Here is a 16,876-nt window from a genome sequence, read left to right as displayed (position 1 = left end):
AGGGTAGCTGAAGAGCTCTCACCCCCCACGGATGTGCATATGAACAGAGCTTTTGTCCTGGAGACTGGGGGGTGGGAAGGAGAGGCTCTGCAGCCAAATTCCCTTAAATTCCTCCTCTTTCAAGCCTTACCACCTCACCTGAAGTTTCCGGGCACCCCTGCCTGTGTCTAGGCCTGAGGGCTGGAACTCGGAATCTCCTTATTTTTTCTGAATCGCGCCGTGATATTCTGGCTAAAACTAGGCCAATCGCACCGGGAGGGAGGGGAACTGGGTCCTTTTCTGTTTCCGAGCTTTTGCACCCTGGTCAAGATCAGTGTTCTCACCTTAAAGAAAATCTTGGCTCCCCCTGCTGTGACCTTGAGCAAGGCACCCGTCGGCTCCCAGTGTGGCCTCTGCGCTTGTCACAGGGAGAAATTATAACCCACCCCGTGGGCTGGGGGTGGGCGAAGCAAGCCTGAGTTGAGAGCCCCTCCAGATCAGCACTCAGTACCTGCCAGCTATTATCACGAGGCTGCTGGTCACACGCGATCGGTTCTATCCTTTCGCTCCTGCTGCCCAAAGAGTGAGACAAAAGCCCATTCTCTTCCACACCTATCAGAGACTTTTTCTGCGCCAGCTTCGAGTGCTTTCCTCAGTAAGTACAGCTGCCAGGCGGCCATCCTCGTTGTGTTACTTCTACTAACACACACGGAAGCCGCTTCAAGCACGAGGCGAACGGTTGTGCTCGAGACGCAGCTCCTACTCGCAGGCGGAGGGGAGAGAGACCCTCAGCCGTGATCGTGGCCCAGCGTGACCACGGACGGGTAGATGCAGGTTGCTGGTGTGTCGGGGGTCCCTGAAGAGAGACGTCAGGGGGTGAGAGGCGCCCCGTGGGGTCGAGCGAAGGAGGGACGGGGAGGGGGGCCGGAGAGAGGCTGGAGCCACCATGGCTGCCAGGGCGCAGGTGGCCAGGATGTAACCCTGGGCCTTTGTTTCAGCATCCCCGGGCTCTCCCTCTCTGAGGTGGAAGCGCCGGGCCGGGTATAAAACCCGCTCTTCCTCTGTTCTGTCACACCACGCCTCACTCCCCCCACCAGAACAGGAGGTTCCTTCCGCCCTCAGCCCTGCAACAAGGAGGCTCCTCCGCAGACTGTCCAAAGCTCTTGACGAGGCTGACTTCCCCCCGGCCGCATTGCCAAGGCGGGCCCGTGACGGGAATGACTGTTAGCTGTGCTCACTTGTGGTTTCGCCCAGCAGTAATGAGAACAGCAGTTGCTAATCTGTAGGTGGCGGGCACCTCTCTGCTGTCTCTGGGTGGTGGGGAGTGATGTCCCTCTGCCTGGGATGTCCCTGGCGTGGGGCTCGGGGAACAGGTTTGGGAGAAGCTCATCATCGGTAGCCCTGAGGCCAGAGAGCAGGGAGGGCAGGCGGATGTTGGAACTTGGGTTTTTGTATCCGTAAAATAATTGCAGCCCAAATCAAGAGAGGAAAAGTGCTTCAAAACTCTGGAGCCGAGGTGCTGGCCTGTGCAGAACGACGTAAGCCTTCAGGGTTGTGCTGAAGGACCGAACTGAGTCCCCTGGGGGTGAGGCTGAACTTGAGGCATCTCCCTGTTTGTAGATCTGGGTGACCCCAAAAGGAAAGAGTGGGTGGCCCTACAGAGCCCTCTGGTCTGAGAGGAGAGATGGGCCCGTGGTCAGTCCTGTGGACCCAGTGCCCCCTGGTGGCCAGTTAGAGCCACTTTTTATTGCTAGTTGGGGATGGATACCTTCCAGAAGGGTAGACCAAGAAGAATCCAGAATTAAAAAAAAAAAAAAAAAAAAATAGGAATGAAAGAAATGATTGCCTCTCCTGCCCCTCACCCAGCTCCCAAGGGTGTATCCACTAGAGGTCTCGGAGGTGGACAGGGCAGCTTTGATTGGCCTTGCAGACCTATCTGTCACCGATCTCTGCAAGTTCTCTGCAGATCTCTGCAAGCCTTAGTCTCTCATCTGGAGACCCACGCGCCCATCTCACCTCTCTGGCTCATCCTGCCCTCAGTCTCTGGTGGAACCTGGCAGGGGAGGAGATTGGTACGCCAAGTGGGGGCTCAGCCCTGCCCTGATCAGCCGGGTGGTCCTGGCCTTGACTGCTGAGAGCCACCCCCAGAGCCGTCAAGTGAGAGTCAAGATGTCTGGTCAAGGAGAAATCCCATGCATGAATCCCCACTCCGCACCCAGCCCCCACCTTTTGTCTTTAAAACTGCCAAACTTCCGGAGACTTTGAGACAGCAACGCAGTGGACATCAACACATCCATCTCCCAGATTCGGTAGTCCTTTTACTTTCCCCATTTGCCTTTACTATCCCTAAGTATGGCTGAACCCTCGGGCCCCCTTCCTTCCAAACCCTTCAACATCTCCCCAAAATAGAGGCATTTCCCACAAACCACAAGACTGGAATCCTTTCTCAGAAATTAATGGTCAGCTCCATTGCAATCTAGTGTCCCATCCATCTTCCAATTTCCCCAGCTGACTCCAGAATATCTTTTAGAGCATCCCTGCTTCCCCCTCCACCCATCCCCTCCCCTCTTTAAAAACATCGGGCCCCGGTCAAGGTTCCTTCATTCGGCCATGTGGCTGTTAGTTTCCCCTAGAGCGATGCGCCCCCTACAGGTGCTTTTAAAAATAATGCTGAAGGACGGGGGCCAGTTGGCGAGAAATATTCTGCATTTGTAATTCGTTCCTTTGTTTCCTCGAGGGATCATTTCACTTGTTCTTTTTTTCTTTTAATTGAATAAATCTGACGTGTGACATTGTGTCAGTGAAAGGCGTGTCAGTGTTACTTTGATACGTTTGTATATTGTAACACGACTGCTGATGCAGTGATATTTATCGAATTACATAATTACCCCGCAATAGTATTGTCTATATCCATTATACTGTGCATTAGATCTCTATGGGTTATTCACTATGAGTGACAAGTCTGTCCCCTTAAACACCATCGCTCTCATCCACTGCATCCCCCGGCCTCCCACCCATTCTCATTTCTGCAGTGCAAAGTGGGGTCTAAGGGCTGGATCGCGTTGCGATGGAACATTTCTGCCAAGAACCCCTCTTTGGCGGTGCCGTGTCCTCCCTGTGGCCTCAGGAGGCGGGGAAACCAGGCGGTCCTGTCTCAGAGATGCCACTTTTGATCACTGGGGGTGAAGTGATGTGAAATTCGAAATGCTGCAGGAGGGAGTGGAGACACGGAACCATCGGTTTTCTCTGCCTTTTCGTGTTTGGGGCTGTCCTGCCGGCCGAGCCGTTGCCTAGGACCGGCGAGAGAAAAATGATTCCTCCGGGGGCCACATCTTTAGGCATTTCTTAACACCGCAGGTGTGGGAGCAGAGAGGGAGAGACCTGACGGTGGGACCAGCTGCCGTGAGCCGTGCCCCGCCGCCCCCCCACCCCCCCGGCTGAAGGATGCTCGAAGAACCCGTCCCGGCCGCCCGAGAGCCCGAGCAGCTCGGGGCCGTCAAACTGGAGGAAGAGGAGGCCGTCGGTCAGGAGGACCTCAGGCACACTGAGGCCAGGCCCCGGCCCGAGGTGGCTCACCAGCTCTTCAGATGCTTCCAGTACCAGGAGGACATGGGGCCAAGGGCGTCCCTGAGCCGGCTCCGGGAGCTGTGCTGCCGCTGGCTGCGGCCCGCTCTGCACACCAAGGAGCAGATCCTGGAGCTGCTGGTGCTGGAGCAGTTCCTGAGCGTGCTGCCCCCGCACCTGCTGGCCCGGCTCCAGGGCCAGCAGCTCAGGGACGGCGAGGAGGTTGTGCTGCTGCTGGAGGGTGTCCAGAGGGAGTCCAGCGCCGCGGGGCCACTGGTAAGGGGGGGGGGGGGCGGCCAGGCGGCAAGACAGGGACTCGGGTGCCCCGCGAGGAAATCACCCGACACTCCGTTCTCCTCCCTCTGACAATTGCTCCTTAACCTCCTAAGTCCTGTGACCCTCACCTTTCCGTGGCCCCCTTTCCCTTGGGAGTGAGAAGGATGCGCATCGTCCCTCTGCCCTGTTCGCCACCTGACACGGATGCATTTTGCACAGGATTTTAGTTTTAATGCTGGCAAGAATTGTCCCCGCGCAGACGTCACTGCGGAGGACCAGGGGGGCTCTTCCCAGGTCTCCAGCCACAGCCCCAAAAAGGAAGCGCCCTCAGAAGGACCCCCGGCCCCGGAGCCAGCCATGGAGCCCCCAGCATCCCAGCCAGGGCCCTCCAAGCCTGCTGAGCTGGGGACCTGGAGACATCCCCCAAGTTCAAAGCAGCCACTGAGCCCAGGCCCCAAGAGGACATTCCAAGCCCTGCAAGAGTGTGGTGAGCAGCTGGTGCCCCGGGCAGGTGGGAGCCAGGAGGCCTGGTACGTGAGGACGGGGTGAGATGAAGGCACCCCCCCCTTTGACAGGGAGGGGAGAGCGCCGAGATGTCTCTCCCAGGGCCCTGACCACGGGTGCGCCCCCCCGTACGGCCGGGGGAGGGTAAGTCGGCCCCCTAACAGCTCTCTCTTTCTCCCCCCCGATGCTGCCAGCCCCCCAGGGCCCTGTCCTGTGGCTGGAGGAAAACGCCCGAGATCAGGAGCTTGCAGCTGTGCTGGTGAGCTGGCCCGGCCCCTCCCTCCAGACTGTCCTCGGCCCCCGGACGCTCGCTGCCCCTGCTGTTGTGGCAAATCCGTGTCTTCCTTAATTTAAACCCTCGGAGTTTTCCATCCCCCTCAGCTCACAGCCCCATTCCTCTCTCACCAAGGATCTGGCTCATCCTTTTGTTACAGGAGTCCCTGACCTTCGAGGATGTCCCAGCAAAGAAGGCGTGGCCTGTTCACCCTCTGGGTAAGCGGCCCTTCCAGCTGGGGACCACTGAAGGCTCTCTCCTTGTGTTTCCAGAGTGGTCTCTAAAGCTCCAGACCCTACCTGACTTTTTAGCCTCTTTGGCTAAAAATGGGCTATGTTAACACGAATTCTTTCCTTCTTTCCTTTCTTCCTTCCTCCATTCATTTACTTATTTTATACTTTTAAAAAAATGTTCGTTTACTTCTGAGAGAGAGAGAAAAAGCAGGAGCGGGGGAGGAGCAGAGAGAGGGGGACAGAGGATCCGGACATGGGGCTGGAACTCACAAATATGACGTCATGACCCCAGCTGAAGTCCGACGCTCAACCAACTGAGCCACCCAGGTGCCCCCTTACTTATTTTATTAAAATTTTTTTTTTTAATTTTTTTAACATTTACTTATTTTTGAGACAGAGAGAGAGCATGAACAGGGGAGGGTCAGAGAAAGAGGGAGACACGGAATCCGAAGCAGGCTCCAGGCTCTGAGCTGTCAGCACAGAGCCCGACGCGGGGCTCGAACCCACGGACCACGAGATCATGACCTGAGCCGAAGTCGGACGCTCAACCGACTGAGCCACCCAGGAGCCCCTAAAAAAAATTTTTTTAATGTTTATTTATTTTTGAGAGAGAGAGAGCGTGAATGCAGGAAGGGGCAGGAAGAGAGGGAGACACGGAATCCGAAGCAGGCTCCTGGCTCTGAGCTGGCAGCACAGAGCCAGACCCAGGGCTCAAACCCATGAATCGTGAGATCTTGCCCTGAGCCGAAGTCAGTCGCTTAACTGACTGAGCCACCCAGGCGCCCCCCTTTTACTTATTTTAGAGGCTTATTGCGTTTGATGTAATCATCAACCCCGTTAACTTTGAGCTTTTAAAGTGGGTGGTCATGGGAGTGCTTGCTAAGGGGTTTGGGGTTTCCATCCAGGGGAAGGACAGAGTTCTGACACTAGATAGACAGTGGTGACAGTTGTACAACACTGGGAATGTACCTGATGGACCTGAACTGTGCACTTTAAAATGGTTACTACGGTAAATTCTATGTTTTTTACCGTCACCTTCTGCCACCCCCTCCGGGATTTTGGGATCCTGGGTTTCTTTCTGCTTTGAGGCAATGAGGCCCTGGCAATTCCTGGGGGCCTCTAAGAATAGGCCTGCCCACATGCCCCCCCCCCCCTTTTCCTGCTTCTTTCTCAGGACCCGGAAGCAGAACCCCAGATGAGGAGTTCAAAGAGGAGCCCAAGGCGGTCGCCTGGCCTGCGGCCCTCTCAACAGAGCCTCAGGCAGACGGTCCTCCGGCGGCGGAAGAGCCCCATGTCCAGGTGCTGGGGCCTGGCCCCGAAGTGAGTGGCACCGGCGGAGGAGGGTCCCCTCCCAGCAGGAGTGACATTCTGGAGGTCAAAGTGGCCGACGGGCCTCCCAGGTCGGAGGCAGAGATGGAATTCATCTGCACCGACTGCGGGGTGACTTTCCGACAGCTGGCCCGCCTGGAGGCGCACCAGCTGCGGAGTCACCCGGGCGCCCGGTCCTTTCCGTGCGAGCGCTGCGGGAAGAGCTTCGGCCGCAGCTCCATCCTCAAGCTGCACATGCGCACGCACACGGACGAGCGGCCACACGCCTGCCACCTGTGCGGCCACCGCTTCCGCCAGAGCTCCCACCTGAACAAGCACCTTCAGACGCACTCCTCCGAGCCCGCCTTCCTGTGCGCCGAGTGCGGCCAGGGCTTCCAGCGGCGCGCCAGCCTCATGCAGCACCTGCTGGCGCACGCCGAGGGCCGGCGGTCGCCGCGCGCCCCCGAGGCCAAGCCCGAAGCGCGCGAGCTGGCCGTCGTCCTGTGCTCCCACTGCGGCCAGACCTTCCAGCGCCGCTCCAGCCTCAAGCGCCACCTGCGGATCCACGCCAAGGACAAGGGCCACCAGTGCTCGGAGTGCTCGGGCAGCCTGCGCTCGGGCCCGGAGCGCAGGCCGTACGTGTGCAACGACTGTGGCAAGGCGTTCCGGCGCAGCGAGCATCTGGGGGCCCACCGGCGCGTGCACACGGGCGAGCGGCCCTTCTCGTGCCAGGTGTGCGGCCGCAGCTTCAGCCAGAGCTCCCAGCTGGTGTGCCACCAGCGGGTGCACACGGGCGAGAAGCCCTACAGCTGCCCGCACTGCGGGAAGCGCTTCGTGCGGCGGGCGGGGCTCGCCCGCCACCTCCTGACGCACGGCGGCCCGAGGCCCCACCACTGCACCCAGTGCGGCAAGACCTTCAGCCAGACGCAGGACCTCGCCCGCCACCGGCGCAGCCACACGGGCGAGAAGCCGTGCCGCTGCAGCGAGTGCGGCGAGGGCTTCAGCCAGAGCGCCCACCTGGCGCGCCACCAGCGCATCCACACCGGGGAGAAGCCCCACGCCTGCGACACCTGCGGCTACCGCTTCCGCAACAGCTCCAACCTGGCCCGCCACCGCCGCAGCCACACCGGCGAGCGGCCCTACGGCTGCCAAACCTGCGGCCGGAGCTTCCGGCGCAACGCCCACCTGCAGCGGCACCTGGCCACCCACGCGGGCGCGGGGACCGAGGCGGCGTCCAGGCCGGCCGAGCCCCCGCAGGAGTGCCGGGAGTGCGGCAAGAGCTTCAGCCGCAGCTGTAATCTGCTGCGCCACATGCTGGTGCACACGGGGGCCAGGCCCTTCTCGTGCGCGCAGTGCGGCCGCAGCTTCAGCCGCAACTCGCACCTGCTGCGCCACCTGCGAACCCACGCCCGCGAGACCCTGTACTAGCCTCGCGCAGGTTCCGCCGGGCCCCGCCCCGCGCGCGCGCGCCTCCGCGTCCCCCGTGTCCTGGGCAACCGAGGCCCGCGGTGGGCGTCCCTGGCCCCGCCCCGCCCCGCCCCGCCCCGCCCCGCCTCGCCCCGCCCCGGCCTCCCTCTGGCTCCGCCAGACCTGTGTGTTAGTTTTCCCCTACCCCGGAGGCAGGTCTCCCTGGCTTCAGGGTTGTATTTCAAAATCCTAAAGTAAAACAGCTTTCCTGAAAATGACTCTGCTTTATTTTTTTGTGAGGTCCACCAAAACGCTGTTACCCTCCTACTGTGACAGTGACGCCTTTTTCCCTTCCCCGCCCCAGCACCTTCGATAGCAGCCTAGAGGGGAGCAGGCCAGGCCCAAGGACGGGCCTCCTCCCCCACCCGCAACACACACACCCCGAAAGGGCCAGGGTTGGGGGGGCGACAGAGGGGTGCCGTCTGTCCCAGTCAGCTGTGAGGAAGGCCCGGGAATCTCACCCGGAATTCTTCCTTCTCTGGAGTCTGCCCCTAACCTGTGCTGTCCAGTCCAGTACCCTCTAGCTGTATGTGGCCGTTTAAATTAATTAAAATGGCGGGACGCGTGGGCGGCTCAGTCATTTGGGCGTCGGACTTCAGCTCAGGTCATGATTTACAGGTTGGTGAATCCAGCCCTGCCTCACGCTCTGCGCTGAGAGCCCAAAGCCTGCCTGGGATTCTCCTCTCTCTGTCCCTCCCCTGAATTCTGTCTCTCAGAATAAATAAATAAAAACCTGAAAAAAATAATGACTTTAATAATGGAATATAATTTTAAAATCCCAGATTCTGGGTCATTCCAGGAAACCTTGCTTTTGGCATGTAGGTAACTGATTCAAATCGAAGCTGCCAGCAGATGAAACGAAACCTGCCTGATGGCCAAGACAGGTTGCGGGCTGGGGACCCCTAACGACCCATAATCCTGTAGACCCGAAGGTGGTTTGGCAGAGTGCCTACCTTCTCCGACCTCTCAGGCAATCTTGGCAATCCGGTGGACAGATTTCGTTTTCTCCCAGTCTAGTGGACAGATTTTTAAAATCATGTGGCTTGTAATACTGCAAAAAAGAAAACAGCCCACCCCAGCTGTAGGGCGTGTGCACACACACTTCCTGCTCTAGTCGGTGGCTTGTTACCTACAACCTTTCGGGTTGTCTTTGTCCCTCCACCAGCCTGACACACGACTGCTCTTTGGCAAATGCTTGTGGACATACAGTGAACTTGTCAGCCAGCGGCCAAGGGACTTGGGAAAGATCTGTCCCCAGATCTAGAGGAGGTCCGTGTTTTGAGGGATTGGGAGGAAGATGAGGTGGGATACAAAGAGTCACCAGATGTCCCAGAACAAATTAGAGCCTTGGAAGACCTCCCGAGAAGAAATTTTCAAGAAGGAAGCTTTCTTGATCAACTAAATGAGTAAGGAAGTTGGGAGAACCCATGGCATTTGAAGGCTTTATTTCTTGAGCACCTACTATGTACCGGGGAACGTGCTGGGCTATTGAGGAGAACAAGGCCTGAAATAGAAGAGGGAGACCACCTCAGAAGAACCGGAGGGAGGGCACCCTCATCGGAGGGAACAGCAGGTGCAAAGTCCCTGAGCAGAGAATACTGTCCCTGAGGGAGATCTGTAGGAATCTGATGACACAGACACAGCCTCAGAGGCCCAGGTCAGAGTGTATTTACGATGGGAAGATGGGAGGGTGTCAATCAGGCAGTTACTTCATTTTGCCATGACATTGATTTGGCCTCGGCACTGGAAAGATTTGGCTTGAAAGAGGCAAGACCAAGGCGACCAACTAGGTTTGGGATGACGGTGACCTTGATGGGGCCGTGGGGTCATGAAAGCCCCTGACGGCTTCAACACGGTAGGCAGGTTTTCTCAGCTTCTCACCGGAGTCAAGCGCAAAGGCACAAGGAGAAGTAAGAGACAGTCTGACCACGGGGTCATGTGAAAATGCGGGTCAGGGGTCTAAAAGAAACTGAATGTTGACTGGCCATGGGAGGAGAGGACACGACGTCCAGGGGGAAGCGAGAGCTAGGTCAGGCCCTGGCGGGGGACGGCCCCTTGGAGCTGGGGACTCAGGCCTGAGATGGGCCTTCCAGTGTAAAAGGCTCTCAGAGGGATCCCCTGGGAATGAAACAGGATGTGGGCCAGCACAGGGCTCCCCAAAGTCCACTCCCTCACAGGGCAGGGGCAATGAGCAAGCAGGGCCCCTCAGGATGACCAGGGCCACCATCAGGGTCTGGCTTCAACCTTGCCCACTCCTGGTGGACTCCCAGCTGTTCCCCAGGGAGGTGATTTTTCTAAGAATTGAGAGTTCATTAGTATGATCCAAAAGGGTCTTTAAGAAACTGGCAGATGGCGGGGGGGGGGGGGGGGGCACCTGGGTGGCTCAGTCAGTTGGGCAACCGACTTTGGCTCAGGTCATGCTGTCCCAGTTCGTGGGATGGAACCCTGAGTCCAATGTCGGGCTCTGTGCTGATGGCTCGGAGCCTGGCGCCTGCTGCGCATTCTGTGTCTCCCTCTCTCTGCCCCTCCCCTGCGCGCCCGTGCGCTCTCGCGCGCGCAGCGCTCTCTCTCTCTCTCTCTCTCTAAATAAACATTAAAAAAAGAAAAAAGAAAAAAACAAAGAAAACACCACAGGAGTGAGTGATAGAAATGCCCCCAGCCATGAGGCCTCGGGCTCCCAGTCACCTCCCCACATACCTCTCACCCCTAGGCACACCTCCCTGGTCTGGAGCCTTTCCTTTGCTGGCGTGTTTTCCCCACACCCCACCCTCACCCCACCCCACCTGTCCCCTTTCCTGCTCTGTCCTCAGGTCAGGGCCCCGGAAACCGCCCCCCCCCCAGCTCTATCTCAGCAGCTGCTGTTCACGGCTAGACACCCCAATGCAAAAATCTGTGTGCAGCTGCAGGAAGCAGGAAGTCAGTGGGGGAGGGGGGAGCTTCAGGGAAGCGGCCTCAAAAATGGTGAGCTGGGCCGACCCCCTCCCTGCCCTGGCCTTGCTCCTGGCTCCCCTCCCCCCACCCCCTCCCCAGTTTCTGCATTTGCAGGCTCCCAGGAGGCCTGAGCCAGAGATCTGAGTCCTGTCCCGCCCTAGGCTGCCCTTCTCTCTGGTCCAGGTAGGGGTGAACCCTCCTCCCCCTCCCTACTCCTCCCTCCCCCGCCTCTGCCCCAACCTCAAAGCCAAGGAGTTTCCATGGCCTGGTGAAGGATGAAGAGCCAGGTCAGAAAAACAAGCCAAGGGGCAGATGTGCCTCAGACCTGAGCTCCCTGCTGCCCCAGCGTCAGGCAACGCGCAGGCCAGAAAACTTCCAGCCCTTTCCACAGGCCAGCTGTCACCCGTGTCCATGTACAGATTATAGAGGTCAGGTGGACCCCCCCTCCCTGGGGTCCTGCCCCCTCCCCAGCCACTGGGGGCTCCTGCCTCCCGTCCAACAAACAGGCACTCAGTTTGATTCAACCAACTTTTTTTTTTTTAACGCTTATTTAGTTTTTGAGAGACAGAGACAGAGCAGGAGCTGGGGAGGGGACAGAGAGAGGCGGGGAGTCACAGATTGCGAAGCAGGCTCCAGGCTCCGAGCTGTCAGCACAGAGCCCGACGCGGGGCTCGGGGCTCATGCCCATGAACCATGAGATCATGACCTGAGCCGAAGGCGGACGCTTAACCGACTGAGCCCCCCCGGGGCGCCCGCAGCCAACTCTTATTAGGACGCCACAGCCAGGGCGACGGGCCGGACCCGGACAAGGAAAGCGGCCGGGGAGGGCCGGGCTAGGCCTGGACGGCGCTCCTGAACACCTGAGCCACTGAGGTGCAGAAGCTGTTAAAGGCGCTCCAGACGGCCTCCACCGCGTCACAGAAGGCCTGAAGGCCGGCGGCCACCTTCTCCCTCACCCACGCCAGCGCGGCCTGCCACTTCAGCTGCAGTTGGTAGAGCAGCCTTCGGAACAACCTCAGGGCTCTGTCACAAAAGCTCTCCTCAGTCTTCTGGACCTCGGGGTGCTCCTTCTCTTCCAGGTCAAGGACGGAGGACCTCAAGACTCTGGAACGCAGCTCCTGCTGCACTTCGGGAAGTAACGGACTGGATTCCTGCAGGGGCGGGGGTGCCGTTCGGTGCGGGGTCCCACCTGGAAGACGCGGCCGGGGTCCTGGCCCCGGCTGAGGCCTCCCCGCCTGTGTGAGAGTCTGGGAGCCAGAAGCCCGGCTCTCCACACTCGAGAAGACTCCACCCAGGGGCTCAGCCCCTCCTTGCCTCCCCACCGGCAGGGCTGCGATGGGCGTCTCACACTCACCTCGTCGTCGTTCTGATCATGGTGAAGGTCCACGGCTTCTAGCATGATCTTGTTGAAGCCATCCTGGGGAGAGGGGACGGTTCGGAGCTCCAGATCGGCTCCTGTCTGTGGCCTCCATGCGTCCAGGGGAGTGTCAAGGGAGCCAGGAGCCCAGACCCAATAACGATAACCTGGCTGTAGCCCTGGGGACCGAGCTTTGGTGGGGGCGGCGAGGGGGGGGGGACTCACCTCCACCTCTCCCAGACTGAGCCTCTGTTGCTGGGGGGGGGGGTGGAAATCACTTGGTTTAAAATCCTCCCAGCCTCTCCCGCCCGCAGTCTTCTCCCCCAAGCCCCCACCTGTTGTCTGCTCCCCAGGCCCCCATCACTGGGTCCAGCCCAGGGGCCTGGGGACCAGGTATCTGGCATCCCCGCTCTGTCATCAATATGCGCAGTGACTTGATCACCTTCCCAAGCCTCCCTGGGCCTCTGCATTTCTCACCTGTGCCCTCACCTGCACGCGGGTGTGAACGAGGAGAGTGTGCCAGCAGGTGCCCAGGTGTAAGGAGTGAGCAGACCCGAGGTAGCATCTCCATCACCCTCACCGTCATCGTGGTCATTGTGAAACCACCCACCCGACCCCAGCTGCAGAGTGCATGGGAGTGGGGGCCACGGCGACCCACCTGTGCTCCTTGGGATTGGTGTTGGGTCCTGTCACAGAAGATGTCCACCAGCTGGTGCTGTGCAGAGAGGAGAGGCGGAAGTGAGAGAGGCCTCATCGTTCCCCCCCCGGGGGCCCTGGCTGGCCCAGAACATTCTCAGCTCTACACAGCAGGACCCAGTTCCCCCTGTCTCCCCCAGACACACACTAGGAAGAGCTTCTTACCATTTGGTGCCTCATAAATTCAACAGGATTTCTGCCCACCTGTGGGGGTGACAGTGATACTCAGACACGTGGGACCTTGCCACCCCCCCCCACTTGCTGTACACACACACACACACACACACACACACGCACACACCCTCACCATGCATGTGCACACGCATGGGTGAGCATTGCCCCAGAGTGCTCAGGATCCACTGTGTTACCAAATACCTGTCCCTCTCTGTCCCGGCTGACGGGCTGGCCAAGGGACGGGCTGGCGGGGACGGCGCTCTCGAAGGCGGTGACAGGTATGCAGCTCTTGGCAGCTGGCTCTGCAGACCCACCTCCCCTGCCTGGACCCTCGGCTTGCCCCACAGAAGCGCAGGGTGGCCCGGACACGGCATCACGGGTCTCCACCAAACCTGGTGCCGGCTCCCTGGTCACGGGGCCGTCCCTGCCACACGCGGAACGTCCACGGCTCTGGGCAAATATCTGTTGTGAGGCACCCGTCTCCACGCTTCTTGAGTCCCTGATGGCACCAGCCTGTCACCCCAATCGGGGGGCGCTGGCCGCAGGGAACAATTTGCTCTCCGACTCGGGCTCCCAAACTGGGCGTGGCCACCGAGCCTGGGGTCATTCCAGAGTCCACTGTGACAAATCCCGCAGGGCCCCGGAGCCTGTGGCCAACCCCACAACGGGGGTGGGAGAGGTGACCGGGCACCCCAAAAGGGAGGAACAGACACCAAGGTCCTGGGCGGCAGGCCCAGGCAGGGAGGAATTTGTAAACTTGGCAGGAAAGCACGACCTCCCCGCCCCCAGGTTTCCAGGGTATCGGGACAGGGTCTACCCGGGATCGGCGCCTCTGGCCCTATAGACCCTCCATGCCCCAGCTGCGCCACCAACGCATCGGGTCCAGCTCCTGGAGTCACCCCCTTGCCCTCATACACAGCATTCCTCAGTATCCTTAGCAGACACACACGCAGACCCTCTCCCCGTTGTTTGCCCCCAGACCGGAAATCTGGCCCCACGATCGGGACCCACTCTCTAAAGTGAATGACTCACAGCAAAATGAAACGGTGTGGCTGTCAATAATTATTCAGAATTTCAGGCAGTGAGAGAGCATTCAACAAAGTAAGCCGGGGGTGGTTATGAGCCTGGGGCCCTGTTGAGTGCACGGGTCACATGCCTCTGACCCCCTGCTTCCCCAGTGGACTCCCCCATTGGCCTAGGAGAATGGGACAGAGCCAGGTGCACGCGGAGAGATCAGGGGGTCTGGCGGCCAGCGCGAGCGGGAGAGGGGGACACACAGCGGGGAAGTGGAATCTGGGGGGCCCCCCCACCCCTCCAATTGCTCTCACTCACCTTGGAGGACCACATGGTGGCGCAGGGCTCTGGGGGCTGTGGCCTGGCGGGGAGGAACAGGTGTGAGCTAGAGGGTTCAGGGAAGAGGCCTCCCCGCCAGGCCACCCCCCACTGGACGTCGCTTTGGCTGCAGCCTCCTCCCCCGGCTGCCAGGTCACCTCACACAGATTCTCCCAGCCTATGCTTCTGCTCCAGAGAGAGCTTCTGATTTAAGAGGGAGGAGGGAGGAGGGAGAGGCTGGGGGAGGGTGGAGCCTGGCTTGGAGGCAGGATGTGAGGCTGTGTGTGTGTGTGTGTGTGTGTGTGTACGCACGTGTGTGGCACACGGAGACAGAAGCTAGGACAGGGAGACCGCCTTGGAGGGGGTGGGCAGGGCCCTCTGGCTGTGCCCCCTCCGCTCTCTGAGCTGAGGTGGGGAACTTCAGAGCCCAGGAACAAGCCTCTTTCTCAACCTTACCGGCCAGAGACAGGGAAAGACAGAGGGAAAGTCCAGACTGGTGAAAGCAGATCGGAGCACTCCCAGGCTCTGGAAAATGAAGTCATCCTGTTGAGGGTCAAGTAAGGTGCTGGGGAATGCTGACTAGCTCACTTGAAATGGAGCATACCCCAGCTCCAAAGTCCAGAGAATGTTCTAAGCATCTCCAGGCCCAGGGCAGAGCAGAGCTGGCAAGATCCCTAAGGTGGCCCCACCGGGAGGGGTGGGGAGGGGAGGGGAGCTGAGCAGACTGCCCCAGGGGCCCCTGCAGGGGTGGCTGGAGGTGATGCCTGTCTGCCACGGGACAGGGTGAAGCCCTCAGGAGGAGCTGAGGGCCTAGGGTCAGCTGGCCAGACTATCCCGAGCCCTCCTGGGGCCGAGGGGCACCATGTCCCGGCCAGCCCTGAGCAGTTCTGGGGTCACCCCCAGTTCGGCTCGCCCTACTCTGGCCCAGAGTCCCCCCGCTTCACCACAGCCGTGTCTAACCTCGACACTGGGGCTGCCCGGTGCCTGGGGCCGCGAAACCGATCAAGGCCTCTGCAGGGTGGTCAGGGTGGTGGCTTCGAGGGCCGTGGGGGAAGGGCCTGTTTCAGCCTCTCTCCCAGGCCTGCGGATGGCCTCTTCGTGCTCATGTCATTCTCCTAGCATGCGCGTCTGTCCGCTAACTTCCCATTTTTATAGGGACACCGGTCTCACCGGATCAGGGCCCATCCAATGACCTCATTACCTTGATTCCCTCTGCAAAGATCCTATCTCCAAATAAGGTCACCGTCTGAGGTCCCGGGGATTAGGACTCGAACACGAGGACCTGGGCTCCTGAGGGGCCCCCAGAAGGACAGAACTGTAAAGCATATTCCCTTGGCGTAAGTCTCACTTGCATTGACTAGACCCCAGCAGGTGTCTCCTGGCCCCTTAGGAGCCCATCAACGGTCTGAAACGCCCTGTGCAAACCTCGGAGGCCAGATCCCTCCCTGAGCCATCTTTAAATTCCAGGTGGGGAGAGAAAAGGTTGTGGCTGCAGGTAACAGTCCTGGGCTTCTTTCTCGGGAAGCACGGCCCCCCGACCCCACGAGACGCTTGGCCCCTCCGTGACAGTCTCGCAGACCACCGTCTGCAAGCATTTTGCGTCACGGCAGGCTGCACCATTTTCTATGCAGCTTTGGCGAGAAACAATTCACACGCAACTCCCCCACTGAAGCGTATAATTCAACGCACGGAAACGTGCACCCGTCGAGGCCAATTTCAGAACATTTTCGTCGCCTCAGAAAGGCGAGCCAGCACCCCCCCCCCCCCCCCACGATCCCAAAGCCCCGCCCAGACACCCACGCATCTACTATCTGTCTCTGGAGTTCCCTGGTCTGGATGTTTCATATACATGGAATCACATAGAGATGGTCACGCCGTGTGACCTTATGTGGCCACCTTTTGCACTTAGCACGGGGCTTTCAATTCCGCGGGGTTGTAGCACGAACCCGCGCTTCAGTCCTTTCGAGGGCTAAAGAACGCTCCGCTGTATGAACGTGCCACTTCCCGCATCCACTCGTCCGTCCACGGACATTCGGGTTGTTTCCACCTTTTGGCTATTACGAATCACGCTGCTGTGGACGCCCGTGGACAAGTTTCCGTGCGGATGTCTGTTTTTAGGTCTCTTGGGTTCACACCTAGGAGGGGAATTGTTGGCTCCTATGGTAACTGACTATGTTTTCCACTTTTTGAGGAACCACCAGACGATTTTCCAAAGTTACTGCGCCCTTTTCTATCCCCAGCAGCAGCGCGTGATGGTCCGTTTCTGCACATCCTCGCCCACGCCGACTATGAGGTTTTTGATTCTAGCCGCCCTGGTGGGTGTGAAATAGTATCCCCGTGTGGTTTTGATTTTCATTCCCCTTATGACTAGTGACGTCGAGCATCTTTTCGTGGGCTTGTCGGCCACTTGTACGTTGTCCTTGGAGGGATGTGCATTCTGATCCTTTGCCCGTTTTTAAATTGGGTCATTTACCTTCTGCTTATTAAGTTGTCAGAGTATTTTATATATTCTGGATACGAGCCTCTCGTCAGATATGTCCTTTGCAAAAAAAAAAATAAAATATATAAAAAGAAAAAAAAAAACGGTTAAGCGTCCGACTTTGGCTCAGGTCATGATCTCACGGTCCGTGAGTTCGAGCCCCGCGTCGGGCTCTGTGCTGACAGCTCAGAGCCTGGACCCTGTTTCAGATTCTGTGTCTCCCTCTTTCTCTGCCCCTCCCCTGTTCATGCTCTGTCTCTCTCTGTCTCAAAAATAAACGTTAAAAAAATTTTAAAAAATAA

General features: G+C 58.9%; 2 protein-coding genes across 3 annotated transcripts; one reads left to right on the top strand and one right to left on the bottom strand.

The window, feature by feature from the left end:
• Positions 1 to 3,536: 3,536 nt before the first annotated feature.
• Positions 3,537 to 7,611, top strand: ZSCAN10 (zinc finger and SCAN domain containing 10). Its single transcript, XM_019468362.2, has 4 exons — positions 3,537 to 3,819; positions 4,518 to 4,582; positions 4,758 to 4,815; positions 6,005 to 7,611. The coding sequence occupies exons 1-4, from the start codon at positions 3,567 to 3,569 to the stop codon at positions 7,564 to 7,566; spliced, it is 1,938 nt and encodes a 645-aa protein (XP_019323907.2). The 5' UTR covers positions 3,537 to 3,566; the 3' UTR covers positions 7,567 to 7,611.
• Positions 7,612 to 11,066: 3,455 nt separating this feature from the next.
• Positions 11,067 to 15,849, bottom strand: IL32 (interleukin 32). Of its 2 annotated transcripts, XM_019468351.2 has the most exons (8): positions 15,521 to 15,849; positions 14,552 to 14,620; positions 14,096 to 14,138; positions 12,755 to 12,793; positions 12,552 to 12,608; positions 12,119 to 12,148; positions 11,891 to 11,953; positions 11,067 to 11,687 (listed from the first exon to the last, which is right to left on the bottom strand). In XM_019468351.2, the coding sequence occupies exons 1-8, from the start codon at positions 15,688 to 15,690 to the stop codon at positions 11,370 to 11,372; spliced, it is 789 nt and encodes a 262-aa protein (XP_019323896.2). In that variant the 5' UTR covers positions 15,691 to 15,849; the 3' UTR covers positions 11,067 to 11,369. The 2 variants fall into 2 exon arrangements, with proteins under 2 accessions (XP_019323896.2, XP_019323897.2); XM_019468352.2 differs by lacking the exon at positions 12,119 to 12,148.
• Positions 15,850 to 16,876: the final 1,027 nt, after the last annotated feature.

Source organism: Panthera pardus, unplaced genomic scaffold (genome assembly GCF_024362965.1).
Source record: "Panthera pardus isolate Hobbes unplaced genomic scaffold, ASM2436296v1 HiC_scaffold_4, whole genome shotgun sequence".
Taxonomy (NCBI): domain Eukaryota; kingdom Metazoa; phylum Chordata; class Mammalia; order Carnivora; family Felidae; genus Panthera; species Panthera pardus.
This window is presented reverse-complemented; position numbering and strand designations above follow the sequence as displayed.